Raw genomic sequence first — 16871 nt, 5'->3', positions numbered from 1 at the left:
TTCAGCACTCAGCCTTCTTCACAGTCCAATTCTCACATCCATACATGAGCACAGGAAAAACCATAGCCTTGACTAGACAGATCTTTGTTGGCAAAGTAATGTCTCTGCTTTTGAATATGCTATCTAGGTTAGACATAACTTTCCTTCCAAGGAGTAAGCGTCTTTTAATTTCATGGCTGCAGTCACCATCTGCAGTGATTTTGGAGCCCAGAAAAATAAAGTCTGACACTGTTTCCACTGTTTCCCCATCTATTTCCCATGAAGTGATGTGACTGGATGCTATGATCTTTGTTTTCTGAATGTTGAGCTTTAAGCCAACTTTTTCACTCCTCACTTTGACCTTCATCAAGAGGCTTTTTAGTTCCTCTTCACTTTCTGCCATAAGGGTGGTGTCATCTGCATATCTGATGCTGGTATTTCTCCCAGCAATCTTGATTCCAGCTTGTGTTTCTTCCAGCCCAGCGTTTCTCATGATGTACTCTGCATAGAAGTTAAATAAGCAGGGTGACAATATACAGCCTTGACGTACTCCTTTTCCTATTTGGAACCAGTCTGTTGTTCCATGTTCAGTTCTAACCGTTGCTTCCTGACCTGCACACAGATTTCTCAAGAGGCAGGTCAAGTGGTCTAGTATTCCTATCTCTCAGAATTTCCCACAGTTTATTGTGATCCACACAGTCAAAGGCTTTGGCATAGTCCATAAAGTAGAAATAGATGTTTTTCTGGAACTCTCTTGCTTTTCCCGTGATCCAATGGATGTCGGCAATTTGATCTCTGGTTCCTCTGCCTTTTCTAAAACCAGCTTGAACATCAGGAAGTTCACGGTTCACGTATTGCTGAAGCCTGGCTTGGAGAATTTTGAGCATTACTTTACTAGCGTGTGAGATGAGTACAATTGTGCGGTAGTTTGAGCATTCTTTGGCATTGCCTTTCTTTGGGACTGGAATGAAAACTGACCTTTTCCAGTCCTGTGGCCACTGCTGAGTTTTCCAAATTTGCTGGCATATTGCGTGCAGCACTTTCACAGCATCATCTTTGAGGATTTGAAATAGCTCAACTGGAATTCCGTCACCTCCACTAGCTTTGTTCGTAGTGATGCTTTCTAAGGCCCACTTGACTTCACATTCCAGGATGTCTGGCTCTAGGTTAGTGATAACACCATCGTGATTATCTGGGACATGATCTTTTTTGTACAGTTCTTCTGTGTATTCTTGCCACCTCTTCTTGATATCCTCTGCTTCTGTTAGGTTAAAATAGCTTACTGGAGGCATAATCAAAATATGGTCCCAAAGCTCATGAAGCTTTGTGATCATAATAAAACAAATAAACAGACAAATAATTATGGCATATCAAGAACAAGGTGGGTTTCTTATTGGCCGTGTGGTGAGAAGAGCATTTTTTTGTACAAAGGTCATTTTCTGGTCTAATGTCTTTAGTCAATGAAGCCTATGTATTGGGTATTATCTATCAGATTTTTCAAATACTTACTACTTTTTTAGATTGGCATGATAACTTCCGACACTAAACATCCTTTATATTCAATACTCTGTACTCTCTCTCTCTTTTTTTTTTTTTTTTTTAACTTTTTGGCCATTCCCCATGGCATGCAGAACCTTAGCTCCCTAACTAGGGATTGAACCCTCATCTCCTGCATTGGAAGCACAGAGTCTTAACCACTAGACCACCAGGGAAGTGTCAATACTCTGTACTCTCTTGTGAAACAATGATTGATAGAGAACGATTGTGCACGTATATCCGTATCTACTCATAAGTAGTGAGGGGTTTGATCTGAGAAGCAGTTTCATTTAAGGCCAAGGAAGGGTCTGCTGATGGTAACTGAGTTTCAGAAAGTATTTGGTGGTTGAAGAGCACAGGGCTGCAATTTGTCTACCCTGGTTCAGGTTCACTGTTTAGAAAGTTTAAATTTTAGTAGCTGAGTAACACTGAGCATGTTTCTAACATCTCTGTGTCTCCGATTCATCACTAGTAAAATACAGATGACGCAAGGTGCCCACCGAAGAGAGCAATAAGAGAAATGAACAGAGGAAAGCACTCCAGGAGCAAGATGCCCCAGACAGGACGAGCACATAGCCAACATTGAGCTTTGGCGTACGCTCTTGCTGTGGCTAGAAATATCATCCTCCAAAACCTTCTGAAGGGTCAGAGCTTCTCATGTGACAGGACTATTTCAGGACGGGCCAAGAGGCACGAGAAGCAGCTTGCCGTAGATTCTCCTTTCGGAGACTTCATGGAAGCAGAGAGGGAAAAGGTGGTTTCACGTGTTTGCCCGGGCCTTGCTGGAATCCTCCACCAGGTGGCGCCTGTCACCTCACAGCCCCTGTCTAGGGGATATTTCAGAAAGCGCATCAGGCGAATCCAGACCAGAGCTTAGTCGTGTTAAGGACGTTTTCTGTTTCCACTGTCCAGTCAAGCAAGCCTCCCTCCCCTCCACAGCAGCCCCTTGGTCATAGGAAGCAGAGATTCTTCCTAGGAAAATCCAGCCCCTGTTGATCTGATCATTCACACACATCTATACCTCATGTGCTTCTCTTCTACATAAGAAAGCATGTGTGAAGGGAAAAAGGCCTCATAAAACATAACATAATCTAGTGAAGAAAGCAATATGCCTTGCCTACTCACTGCTAGTTATTTTCCAGCAAATGACAGTTTGGGGAAAGGGTGTGGAATCAAACAGAATATTCGCAAACAAATTAAACCCCTCACAGTACCGAGTAAACAGTAGACATTAATGATGCACGTACTTTGGAAGAGGAAAACGAGGCAGATGGAAACACACTCTGCCCGTCCACCTTGGCAGAATTCACTCCAAACCAGAGATCCTATTTATAGGCCAAAAAGTCTTGTCACCTGACATGTTTAAGACTCCTCAGGCTGGAGGTTAATTATTCAGTGCATTCATTTGCAGGCTTGTTACTCTAGGTCTCAGCTCAGATACATCTTTTAAAAGGGGGTGGGGAGCATTTACTTATCCAAGTTTCAAATTGAAGCTTTTTTTCAAAAATGTTCCACCAAAGCTATTACTGAGCAGGCTTATCACATCCTCGATTCACCTGGGCAGGAGCTGACCACAGTCCAGATGGTCCCCAGCAAGGATGGTGCAACCCGCCAAGGTTGGGGTGGTGGGGGCGGGGGTGACTCCTCTCTCCCCCTCACACCCGCCTCCCCTCTGCAGCCATCATCTGGCTCAGAGGTTAAACTGACTGTGATGTGTCCTTTTTGAATTCCTCCTCCGGGGACTTGTCCCTTCGCTTTAGTGTCACATACAGGCAGACCTTGTTTTACTGCCTTTCACTTGACTGTGCGTCTCAGGTACTGCATTTTGTAGTGAAGTGAAGGTCTGTGGCAACCTGCACCGAGCGAGTCTGTCAGCGCCGTTTTTCCACATACCTTTGGCTCGCTTTGTGTTTCTGCGTCACATCATGGCCATCCTCACGCTATTTCAACCGTGTTTTAGACATAACGGTATTGCACACTAATGGATTACAGCAGAGAAGGGTCTGGAAGCAAACCCATCATCTCTTCGACATGTGCCTGTGTCTACCACGTTGACTCCCATTCAAAACCAAGACAGGGCAAGTCTGATTCTAACAGTCTGTGCCACAAATCTCAGCTGAGAAGCAATGTGGAGAAAAAGGAAACTCCAAGATGCTTCTGAGAAAGAAAAGTATTCTGACTTTAAAGTACTTTTGTAAATAACAACTCTTCTAAGCTCTTCCCTATTTAATACCAGCCAAGGTTGACTTACTCTGGTACTTGATATTTATATAAAAAAAATGTCAGATTGAGGACATTAAAATTCCCCATGAGAATAGTATCAGAATCCAACACGATGATTTTCCTAGACAAATCCCCAAATGTGACAACTGAAGCTGCAAAGCAAGTGTACAAAAACGGGTACTTTTAGAAACATAAGAGTCACTGGTTCCTCTGTTCCTAATTAGAAGGCGAACTGTACACCTGAGACTCTGGACTGAGCACAAGGAAAAGCTGAGCAGCCATTCTGCATTTCCGGAAAATCCGAGACACTATTTCTCCTTCAACAGTATATCCGCCTGACAGATCAGCGATGCCTAGTTATTATTCATCACTATTTCCCCCCACCGCCCACCTCCAACAGACCAGAGCCCTGAATAAAATGCTCAAGTCCTGTACTTTGGTGTATATTTGGTTCCATACTGAGAAGTTATGCTTTTGATTTCCTCTGAAAGCCCACTTCTTGCCTGCTAAGAAGATAGAAGCTTTAGCAAAGCCATGGGCAAGCCCTTGCAGGCCCTCCAGGCCAGTTTCCCTCACGGGGAGGTCCCCTCAGCTCCCCGGGTCAGTAGCTATTTATAGTCTGGGTCTCGCTACAGGGACTGGAGAGGGCAGGGGCACTCAGAGAGGTGTGTGTGCCTGTAAGTGGAGAACGCCTGCCTCCAGGCCATCAGCAGTTCTTCCCTGATCCCTCCTGCTCTTGGTCTGTTTTCTCCACACTCTCCTCCGCTCTGACTATTTGGCTTTATCTGGAGGAAGATGGGAGGAGCCGGGCATGATCCCTGAGCCTCCTATGAGCCACGTGTTTGGTCGCAGCCAAAGGAGAGTGAATATCCAACATACATCCCTGGGATTCTAGGAGCTACTTTTTCTGGCATTAGAGTAAAAAAATGTCTTCTGCAGTATGCATCCATCACATCTGTGTTTTCTCTAGAAATGAGTGTGGTTCACCATGAACCACTACAAATTCCACTGATCTTTTAAGGGAAATAAGAAAACACACCACAAATCCGACGTGCTTCTGAGTCAGTTTTACCCTCTTGAAGAAGAATGTCATGTTCCCTTCATATCCACTTACCCCCTGACCCGTTTTAAGGGGCTCCCATCCCTACCCTCTTAGAAAGCACTGTCCTCCAGACTGGAAGGACATGCTTAGGGTGTCTGCCACAGGTGGCAGAGGGTTTGTACAGCTCACCCCACTCACTCCACTCACGTCCCTGGTGAGCCAGGGCAGCATGTGAAACAGCTGTCTGGACAAGGAAAGGATGTGCCCTGCGGTCACTGAACGGGGCAGGAGTCAGGCCACAACTTGGCCGCCATCACCCTCCAAAGGACTCATTGCACTGCCAAGGTGTCCTTTCCTTTGGCTAGCATACCCTGGGCCTGGAGTGTGGGCTTCGATGTTCCTCTGACTTACAAGACGAGCGTGCAGTCTCACCAACATGAGATGCTAACAAGGCATTTAGCCAAGATTCAGAAGTTTCCCAGCTCTCTCGACACAGGTGAGACTCTGTGGAGCTCTACATCCAGCAGAAAAAAATATAATCCCAGGTTGTCATTCAGGAAAAGGTGATTTCAGTTATGGAAGAGAAATCTCTCTACCCTGTTGTTCAGGCGCTGAGTTGTGTCCGACTCTTTGTGACCCCATGGACTGCAACACAACAGGCTTCCCTGTCCTTCACCGTCTCCTGGAGTTTGCTCAAACTCATGTCCATTGAGTTGATGATGCCATCCAACCATTTCTTCCTCTGCTGCCCTCTTCTCCTCCTTCCCTCAATCTTTCCCAGAATTGGGGTCTTATCTAAATAGGTGGCTCTTCGCATCAGGTGGCCAAGGTATTGGAACTTCAGCTTCAGCATCAGTCCTTCTAATGAATATTTAGGATTGATTTCCTTTAGGATTGACTGGTTTGATCTCCTTGAGGTCCAAGGGACTCTCCACAATTAAAAACAATCAATTCTTTGGCACTCAGCCTTCTTTATACCCTGATAAGCTGATAAAATACTATTTTTAGCTGTGATGGATTATCACCCAATGTCAGTGTCCCAGAACATCCCAAACCCTGTCCTCATTATTTCCTGTACACTCAGAGATCTTACTCATGCATAGCAATTCCTGCATTGATGCCGCTTTGGCCGGCGTTAGGAACACTCAGCCACACAATGATTTTCTCCACATAATTCAAATGCTTTTTAATGCCACACCTTCTGACATCTTTCCTATCATATCTGGTATCACAGGGTGTGGAGAAGCCGTGAGTCAGCCCTCCATAGCTGCCCCACGGAGTTCACATTGGAAGAAAGCTCAGCAACTCTTCAGGCCTTGGAGTGGTGTGGCAGAGACTCACTTAAACAGACTCGGGGGCTGTCACGTCCTGACGATCACCTCGCACTTGGTCCGGAACTGAACTTCCGTGGGGAACACATGGCCCGGCCGGAGGAGGCATCTGGCCCAGAGCGGGAAGTGATGACACAGGGCCTTCAGACTCTGCCTGAGCCGCTGACAGGGTGCGAGGAAGGCCGCGGACCCCGCCCCTGCTCACACGGACAGCTGTGACGTCAGCACGCCACGGCCGTGCGTGGGATGTGCCCAAGCGGCCTGCGTGCTGATACCAGAGTCGGCCTGCGTGCTGACACCAGAGTCCGCCTGCGTGCACACACCAGCAAGGCCAGTCGGAATGTGGTTCCGCCCTCTCCAGTCCGTCTGTCCAAATAAAGAGAGAGTGTCTTGTTTGTGGTGAGTATAAAGTAGCTCCGGCAACTGCGGGCCCGGGCCACACCTGTTCCCGACTGCCAGGCCCAGCATGGAGAGTTGGCATGGGGAGACAGGGAGGTCTGGAGTGACCAGCAAGCCCTGAAAAGGAGAGGTTTTGGAATACTTGCCCCCTGGGATGAGAACTCTTTGTTTTGAAAACGTGATCTCTAACCACAGAAAGCTAGATAAATTCGATCTAGTTTAACTCAGTAAATGACTACATGCATGGTTCCATGTTAAATACAGTACAGGAAAATCCTGGCTGCCCCCAAAACCTAGTGATCAGAGCACATTTTCCTAATGTCCCTATAGAATAGTCTGTGAATTTCCATTTCCAACTCTGACAGTATTAATTGCCTATTAAAATATCTGGGGGTGCAAATAGTAGACAACTGAAAGATTTTTAAAGTTTGTCTCTCAATAACACTCGGGCTTATGGATGATTTATTAAAGCCCCATAATTGCTTTAAAAGATGTGTCTCATGGTGGAAATTGCTACTAGACAGTAAGTTTCAGGTATTCCTGAGAACGTTACTTTTACTGTCCAAACTGATAAAAAAAAATTGTAATTTAAAAAATCTCATCCAATGGAATACCTCCTTATGTTCTTAGGAAATAAATGGCCATGCACAAACAGTAAATAATTGGTCTGTGAAGGAAATTAAAAGTCAGATTTGAAGCTTTCTTGTAACTGTCTGGTTGAGTGGCTTTCAGGACCGGGTTCCTGGAACACATTGACTCCTCCCTTTCCCATAAAGTCCTGAGCCAAGAGGACCTCAGCCCCATACCCAATGCAGCCAGAGAGAAAACCTACTGGTCAAATATGAATCAGATGCTTCATCTTTCTTCAGAGTCCTCAACCAAACTAATTCTTTAGATACACAATTTTCTCAAACAAATTATAAAATGAAAAAAAAAATGACCATAAAACACACAAACACACAATTCTCTAATAAGACAAAACTCAGGATCACAGTATCTCTGAGTTTAAAACAATCATGTTGCCCATAATGTAAGTACTGGACATATTCCCTAGGGAATATGCTAGTACATATTGCCTTTATGAAGAAAGGTTTATAAAGATGGAAAAGCAAAGAAGAAGAAAGAAAGGTTTACACATTTTAGTAGAAGGAGATTATTTCTGGGAAGATCATGGGAAAATATACACCATAACTAGACCTTTGAATGAAATGACAGTAGAGTGTGATTTGGGTGAGAAAATATATTTGATGAAGAAGATGCTCCGTTTTAAGGCATATAAGGGATTCCAGTTTAGTTCAGACACTCAGTCATGTCCGACTCTTTGCGACACCATGGACTTCAGCATGCCAGGCTTCCCTGTCCATCACCAACTCCCTGACACTACTCAAAAATCATGTCTATTGAATCAGTGATGCCATCCAACCACCTCATCCTCTGTTGTCCCCTTCTCTTCCTGCCTTCAATCTTTCCCAGCATCAGAGTCTTTTCCAATGAGTCAGTTCTTCCCATCAGATGGCCAAAGTATTGGAGTTTCAGCTTCAGCATTTGTCCTTCCAATGAATATTCAGGACTGATTTCCTTTAGGATGCTGGTTGGATCCTAAACTGGTTGGATCTTCTTGCAATCCAAGGGACTCTCGAGAGTCTTCTCCAGTTCAAAAGCATCAATTCTTCAGCACTCAACTTTCTTTATATTCCAACTTTCACATCCATACATGACTACTGGAAAAACCATAGCTTTGACTAAGCTAAGCTAAGCTAAGTCATTTCAGTCATGTCCAACTCTGTGCGACCCCATAAATGGCAGCCCACCAGGCTCCCCTGTCCCTGGGATTCTCCAGGCAAGAACACTGGAGTGGGTTGCCATTTCCTTCTCCAGTGCATGAAAGTGAAAAGTGAAAGTGAAGTCACTTAGTTGTGTCCAACTCTTCGCGACCACATGGACTGCAGCCTACCAGGCTCCTCCATCCATGGGATTTTCCAGGCAAGAGTACTGGAGTGGGGTGCCATTGCCTTCTCCGTAGCTTTGACTAGACAGACCTTTGTCAGCAAACAAATGTCTCTGCTTTTTAATATGCTGTCTAGGTTGGTCATAGCTTTTCTTCCAAGGAGCAAGCATCTTTTAATTTCATGGCTGCAGTCACCATCTGCAGTGATTTTGGAGCCAAGAAAATAAGGTCTCTCATGTTTCCATTGTTTCCCCATCTATTTGCATCCCTATGAAGTGATGGGACCAGATACCATGATCTTAGTTTTTTGAACGTTGAGTTTTAAGCCAACTTTTTCACTTTCCTCTTTCACTTTCATCAAGAGGCTCTTTAGTTCCTCTTCACTTTCTGCCATAAGGGTAGTGTCATCTGCATATCTGAGGTTATTGATATTTCTCCCAGCAATCTTGATTCCAGCTTGTGCTTCATCCACCCCTGCATTTCACATGATGTACTCTGCATACTCTTTGGAAGGAAAGTTATGACCAACCTAGATAGCATATTCAAAGCAAATACATTACTTTGCCAACAAAGGTCCATCTAGTCAAGGCTATGGTTTTTCCAGTAGTCATGTATGGATGTGAGAGTTGGACTATGAAGAAAGCTGAGTGCTGAAGAATGAATGCTTTTGAACTGTGGTGTTGGAGAAGACTCTTGAGAGTCCCTTGGACTGCAAGGAGATCCAACCGGTCCATTCTAAAGAAGATCAGTCCTGGGTGTTCTTTGGAAGGAATGATACTAAAGCTGAAACTCCAATACTTTGGCCACCTCATGCAAAGAGTTGACTCATTGGAAAAGACTCTGATGCTGGGAGGGATTGGGGGCAGGAGAAGGCGACGACAGAGGATGAGATGGTTGGATGGCATCACTGACTTGATGGACGTGGTTGGTGATGGACAGGGAAGCCTGGCGTACTGTAGTTCATGGGGTCGCAAAGAGTCAGACACAACTGAGCGACTAAACTGAACTGAACTCTGCATATAGATTTCTCAGGTCAGGTGGTCTGGTATTCCCATCTCTTAAAGAATTTTCCAGTTTGTTGTGATTCACACAGTCAAAGGCTTTGGCGTAATCAATAAAGCAGAAGTAGATTTTTTCCTGGAATTCTCTTGTTTTTTCTATGATTCAGTGGATGTTGGCAATTTGACCCCTGATTCTTCTACCTTTTCTAAATCCAGCTTGAACATCTGGAATTTCATGGTTCACGTACTGTTGAAGCCTGGCTTGGAAAATTTTGAGCATTACTTTGCCAGTATGTGAGATGAGTGCAATTGTGCGGTAGTTTGAGCATTCTTTGGCATTGCCTTTCTTTGGGATTGGAATGAAAACTGACCTTTTCCAGTCCTGTGGCCACTGCTGAGTTTTCCAAATTTGCTGGCATATTGAGTGCAGCACTTTCACAGCATCATCTTTTAGGATTTGAATAAGGGATTCGGTCTAATAGAATTATGAGGTATAGAGTTATTTTTCTATTTGTACTATGATCATTTCAGGTGGACTTTCCTGGTGGCTCAGATGGTAAAGTGTCTGCCTATAATGCAGGAGACCTGGGTTCGATCCCTGTGTCAGGAAGATGCTCTGGAGAAGGAAATGGCAACCCATTCCAGTACTCTTACCTGGAAAATCCCATGGACAGAGGAACCTGGTAGGCCACAGTCCATGGGGTTGCAAAGAGTCGGACACGACTGAGCGACTTCCCTTAGAAGGACTAGTTGGAAAGCTGACTATTTTAGTTTAAAATAACTATTTTATTTTAAATGCAGGTTTTACAGAGAAGGTGCTTAGATAACACATATGAACCACAGTTATGAAAATGGAATGATGATGTTGTAGAAAAAATTGATTTTCAGCTGAGATAAACAAATCATGAGGATTTGTAATATCGTAACAGGCTATCTTCTTAGGCACACACAAGAGGCTTCACATACATCCAGATGTTATAGACAGATGTGTTGTGACTCCCATTTTACAGATGGAACTTTAATAGGACAAGGGAGATTAAAAGGCTCTTACAGCAGAGCTTCCCTGCCTATTGTCTTCATTCACAGAACCTGGATACAATGAGCAAATGGAAAACACAAAGTCCCTGGAAAAGTGTGTGCCGCCCAGGCAGCACTCAGGAAATACTCTATGTGCATATTAGCATATTACTAACTCCTAGAAGTCTCACCTGTGAAACCAGAACTGGAGAATACAAAGACGTATTCCAGGGCTAGAAATCACAGCCTTCACGCTGGACGTACCTGCGGCAATGTAGGCGCCTCCCCCGGCTTTGTAGAGAAGGTGGCTGGTGAAGGGTGCTGCGCAGATGATCAGAAAGCTTGCAGTCACCACGGCGACCACCCCCAGAAGCATCAGGACTGCCCAGAAGCCGCGGTAAACTGCAGGTCCCAGGAGAAAAGGAGAAGAGTCAGGCACGCTTAGATCGTGAACACGGCAGACTGTCGCACAGTAAGTTTCTCTCTTCTCTGTGTTTCTAATTTCAGCCCCAGCACTGCTGGGCAGCCTCCCAGGCTGTGGTCCTGAGTTATCTTTGAAACGAAGCCTCACCAGATGACTTTGGATTCAATGATGCCGGACTTCTATCGACACAAGCTTGGTATTTACACCACGCACAAGCTTAATATACTCTGGGAGCTCTTTTTCTGACCAGCTTATCCATTTAGAAATGGGAACACTCAGAGTTCTAGAAAGACTCCTCTTGAGCAAATTCCCAGATGGGTCACACACAGGAGTTTATACCAAATGGACAAAGACATGAAAGCGCATTCACATCCACAAACACTGCCTCTTACTTCCTGCCAAGATGATGCTTGTACTGCAGTGATCCCTGAGAAGCTGGTAACAGTCCCCCCAGTTTCCTAACAAAATAGTGGGCTCTTATTTAGATTGTGACTCTATTGGAAAATAGTCTTAAGGTAATAAAAATGACAAGTAAAGCCAAAAAATAAAAAGGTTTGTATAGACTGAGATTTAAAATAAGATATTTTTAAGACTCACTACTTTCTGTTAATATTTGTTCTTAGAAAGATTTAAAATGAAAAGTTATAATGGTCTCTTAGTCAAGGGTCAGTAAGTCTGAATTAATGGATGCAGCTGGTGATAAATAAATAGTAGATTTGGTGACATATAGTAATCGAATAAAGAGGAATTCTAATGATCATTTTTGAGTGGGATCATTACTGATCCACTGAACAAATTCATCATTTCCCAAAGGCTAAAACACAAAAACAAATTCCTACATGTGTAAATGAGGGAAAGCGTAGCACCACATACTGGGGAAATTATACTTTTTTTATGAAAATACAGAAACTTCATAAGAAAGTAAAGAATGATTTTTCTCAACAAGCCCACCTGGCCAAAAAAAAAAAATACATATATATATATATAAATCAACTGGAATCTTTAAGAGGAAAGAGGATGGGAAGATGGAATATTGAGGAGAGGAGCCACTGCAGTTAAACAGGAAAAGGAAGTTTACATTTTGTGTGAGTAACTGGGTTTTGAAGGCAAGAACACAAGGGCAGGCTTTCACCTCACACGCCGATGTGTCTCGTGGGGCATGCTGCTGAGTTGACTGTGTAAGGAGGCACTCTGTGGTTGTATTCCAGCTCTTTGGGGCACAGAGCAGGAAACTATTGGTCGACTTGACTGTAGAAAGTAAGATGGAAGGCTTTGAGACAAACCTTTGCCTTCCCTGTCCGACCAGAGTTACTAGGTAACAGAGGAGCCTCACAGCTTACACTTTGATGCACCTCATTTACTGCACTATTAGGAGGTGGTTCGGTGGCAAGCGGGGTGTAAATGTCGATAAGCGGTGGTCCGGGGAAAGTGGAGCATGGCCAATTATAAAGCATAGTACAGTAGAGAAACACAGCTTTAGAATCAGAATGACTTGAGTATTCACCACTTACAGTTACTTAAACTTAGGTGTTAGTCACCCCACATCCTGTCCAGTGAGCTCAGGAAGTTAGTGACCCATAGGACACGTTCTGTACACACACAAAAACAATAATTTGTGGACCTAGCTTGACCATGCAGAGACAAGAATACTCGCCTGCTCAGCCTTGAGGAGGAACTGCTGATGGAAGCATGACATCTATTCGAGAAAAACAAAGAAGCTCTTCTCCCCCTCCCCGCTTCTCCTTTGATTATGAAACTGTAGCCCAGTAAGTTCCAGGGTACTGCATTTCTCACTTGTCTGCTTATAAAGCTCACAACTAACCTATTCTAAGAAATCACTTCTTATCTGTCACTTTGCCTCTTGCTGAACTCTTTTCTGCACTGAGACTGAGTGCTCTGGGTACCGGAGCTCTTTGGAGCCCCTAAAATGACTCCTAACGATATCAGAGGGACTGCAAGAGAGAGAAAGCATCTGGTGAGGGTGAGAGCAAAAGAGAGCCAGAGGGAAATGGGGGGTAAATGCCCCCAGGAACTGCTGACCCTGAGACCCGCTACTTCCTGCCCTGGTTTGCTCTAGCACAACCGCCTGACTTTGGATTCTCAGTCCCTGGGAAAATGCAGGAGCAACAGACTGGTACTTCTTGCACGGGGTCGTGGCTGCCCAGAGAGTTGTGACCATACAGACACAGCTTCCAAGTGAACTTCCTTAGGGCAATCACCACAGCCTTTATTTCTGCCCGCGCTTCAGTGTTCCGAAGTGCGCAACTCTCAGCCTATTTCAGAATTTCTTGGAACTTCCTGTTTCTTAGCTAATTATATTACCTAGTTTGCATATGTGGCACACTTTGATTCCAGAATGGAAATGTTTGGTTGTAATGAAGAATCATCTCGGAATTGTGTAGTTCCTTCACTGTCTGAAGTAAAACTGAGGCGATCCGAGAATTTTCAACATGAAGTGAATTACACTGCATGTGTTTTGAGCGATTACTAGCTGTGTGACTCCGATAGAACACAGTTTTCTAAACCAGAAAGCACTATCCTTCAAATAAGTTTATAGGGAGGATTGAAAACATACATGAAAAGTAGTTACATGCAGTAAAGAATCAAAAATATTTGTTCCTACTATTATTTTTACATGCTTTGTCATAAAATGCTCTTATCAACAATGTAGTTAGTATTTAAAAGATATCTATTAACCTCATGGATCTAGGATAGGGCAAGCTTTCAGTTCTAGTACATAGACACTAAAAAGTTTAAAGAATGTTCTTGTTTGGTTAGTGATTTATATATTGTTTAAGACTCCTGCTGCTGCTGCTAAATCACTTCAGTCATGTCCAACTCTTCGAGACCCCATGGATTGCAGCCCACCAGGCTCCTCCGTCCATGGGATTTTCCAGGCAAGAGTACTGGAGTGGGGTGTCATTGCCTTTTCCGGTTTAAGACTCCTAGATCTTGAATGTATCTCTGAGAATACTTAATCTGTTTCCTTGTTCTTAATATGAGCCCATAAAAACTGCAAGTTCTGTCTCTGAAAGCTCTGAACTGTGCCAAGTGAAAACATCTCTAAAAATCCATTTCTACCATTAAACACAATTCAAAGCTCAACTTAAATGATATTGAATTTCTATTAATTCCTTAGAACATGAAGCAAGATATACAATATGAATAGATTTACATGTAATCTACATCATCACAGTTGGGATTAATTAAAGGAAAGCCTCATCTGAATCAATCTGTGAGAGGCCAGAACTAACTACTATATTCAAAGAAATGAAGTTCTGTTAATTCTAAATGAATTGGTGAACAAACCTAACAAAGTGGTCCTTGGTTGGGTGTTGTAATGAGGAGGAGGATGAATAATTAACAACAGACGTTGTTGTTAAATAACTAACAACAGACGTTACAGAAATGGTTCTCCTGAAGTACTCAGTTTATTTTCCTAAATCGATTAAACTTTCACACTACAGTATTACTTTCACGGGCTTCCCTGGTGGTTCAGATGGTAAAGAATCCACTTGCTAGTGCAGGAGACTCAGGTTTAATCCCTGGGTCGGGAAGATCCCCTGGAGAAGGAAATGGCAACCCACTCCAGTATTCTTGCCTGGAGAATCCCAGGGACAGAGGAGCCTGGCGGGCTACTGTCCATTGGGCCGCAAAGAGTTGGACACGACTGAGCAACTTAACACACACACATCATTCCTGTAGATGGACAGCAAATGAACTGGCAGAAGAAAGGACAGACCAAGGCAAACAAGTGAAGCAGTTACTACAGCCTCCAGGTGGGGGCTGCGGCTGGGTGGGGACAGGGGAGGGCGGCAGAGGTACCCTGAGCTTTAGTGATTCTGCTGTTGGGGCGGTGAGAGTCCAGCAGGACAAAGGCTGTCTTTATGGCTGTGGTCTGTACCCCACACAGGCTGTTCGGCTAAGGTACCAAGACACCTCGACTGGGTTTTGTAATATTTTAATTTACACAACAAACCCTCTTGCATACAGAGTGCAGAGAGGGGAAAGTCAATCCAAATGATCAGGATTCCAAATCTATAGTGTTTTGATTAATTATTCTGTTGTGTCTATAAAAATGTAAATATTGTCTTTGCAGTTTCAACATAAACTTTAGTGGTGTTCATTTTCCAAAGCTTGCGGTCTTGCCTCAGACACCTCACGAAGCTAGTTCAGAAAGCCAGTCCTGTGTTTCGACACATCCTGGAGCACAGACAGTGTGAAGTTGCTATAAGCCGTTCTCAACAAGCCAAAAAAAAGCACTGCCACCCCCTCCCCATCCTCGTCGGCAAATGAGGGCCCACGGCATATGCTGTGGTAGCTTCAGGCAAGCCGCTTCTGCTGCTCAGGCCAGCAAGCCGGCCCTGCATCTCCACACACCACTTGCCTTGGCGACGTCGGGCGGGTCTAAAAATACAGAGACTCGGGCACAGGAGCGGAAAGACAGGCTGCCCGGTGCGGCTGTGTCTGAGCGCCACAGCGGAGGACGTGCCAAGTCACGTGCTCTGCCCAGGCCGTGGATTTTCAGGACAAAGAGAACACTGAGAGGCCCGACAGTGTATTTACTTTCCTCTTGTAAACCTGGCTGCGAAGGAATAGCTGAGAGGCAGAAGGTGCCTCGGAGGGCGGGGCCCCTGCCACCCCGCTGGCGGCGGCTGTGACCTTGGGAAAGGCCCCGACGCCAACGCTGAGGAGCGTGGCTTCTCTCAGCAGGAGAGCTGGGGCACACCCACGGTCGCTAGTCACTGTCTGGGCTGCCCTTCTGGCATCCTCAAGGTGGTGGTAGGGAGGAAGCCAAGGTTCTCAAAAGCCAGGTGAAGGACATCAGAACAAGCCACCCCCACACATGCCAGGCTGGTACCAGGGTTACTGTGAGCTGGGGTCAAGTGGGAGCCAATGCACAGAGAATCAACACACACTTGCAGGAATTTTCCTTCTCTGACGGGAGGAAGGAGAAACTTCAGAGAAATGAGGAGGTGTTTTACGGTCACGAAAAAGACATGCAAGTCAGCATAACGATGGGTCTTCAGACAAACCCACCAAAACAACCCATCTCTTCCATTAGTTTCTCTCATATATTTCTCCTGGTCACTTTCCCACAATTTACAACCCAGGCTCAAATTTCTTTTTCCTTTTGTCTTGTCACATCTCCACGTTCAACACTCTGCTAAAAAGATATGTAAGTTTCCAGGCCTACCAGCTTCTTCAGGTCTCGCTTTTCTACGCAGGCCTCCATGCCCACACGTAATCGTCAAGCTTTCCTCTGTCAATCTGTCTTTTCTGTCTCTATAATGTGATAACACTGACAGCCATCCCACCACGCCCTTAAGAAGACTGAAAAAGCTAATGCAGGTCAGCGTGGAGAGGAGCCTGGCCTGACACTCTGTCAGAGTTCCCGAAGCCTGCCCATCACTGGACAGCACTCTGCACTGTCCTTCTTTACAGTCCCACATCCACTGCTGGCCGGGGCCCTCCTGCAGGGCAAAGACTCAGTCTGGCCCATCTTTCCTACTCTAGGGAAAGCTTTATACTGACACGCAATGGACGCTCAACAAAATGCGAATAAGCGGATGATTGCTAACTTATCACTCAGGCCCCACTGAAATCTCAATATATACAGTCAAGGTTGGTGAGATATTTAATGACCGTGGGAAAGAATGAAGCACACTCATTCACAATGGCAACCACTCGATGGTCTTGGCCTCTGATCACGATGACTGGAGGGGGCCATTATCACTGGAATCACTACTAGGGAGAAGCGGGCACAGGAAGAGAAGAACTGAGCAATCAGGTGGGGAGATGTGAACACCTAGATACTAGGAGCACCAAGGACCGTGTCACTGTCCTTCCTACACTCCTCAACACCCAGGGCACAGAAATGATCAAGAACACTGGGAACTTCTGTAGGTGACCCTGCCGAACTCTAACAATGCCAGCAGAGAGACAGATTTCCTCATTAATGGATTCCCTC

At 44.9% G+C, this 16871-nt stretch overlaps 1 protein-coding gene across 2 annotated transcripts in view; it reads right to left on the bottom strand.

Annotated features, from left to right (window-relative positions):
* The window catches only part of TMEM182 (transmembrane protein 182), a 49981-nt gene that overhangs the window by 8872 nt on the left and 24238 nt on the right, over positions 1–16871 (bottom strand). The window contains exons 4-5 of one of the 2 annotated variants that reach the window (XM_010829685.1): positions 10741–10878; positions 5781–6477 (exon numbers count right to left, since the gene is read on the bottom strand). In XM_010829685.1, coding sequence (XP_010827987.1) covers positions 6122–6477; positions 10741–10878 — 494 coding nt within the window. In that variant the 3' untranslated portion in view covers positions 5781–6121. Of the gene's footprint in view, positions 1–5780; positions 6478–10740; positions 10879–16871 lie in introns of those variants that run through there. The other variant, XM_010829686.1, reaches the window with a different exon arrangement.

Source organism: Bison bison, unplaced genomic scaffold (genome assembly GCF_000754665.1).
Source record: "Bison bison bison isolate TAMUID 2011002044 unplaced genomic scaffold, Bison_UMD1.0 scf7180017864508, whole genome shotgun sequence".
Lineage (NCBI taxonomy): Eukaryota > Metazoa > Chordata > Mammalia > Artiodactyla > Bovidae > Bison > Bison bison.
Note: the sequence above shows the minus strand (reverse complement) of the source record. Positions and strands in the feature narration are given on the sequence as shown.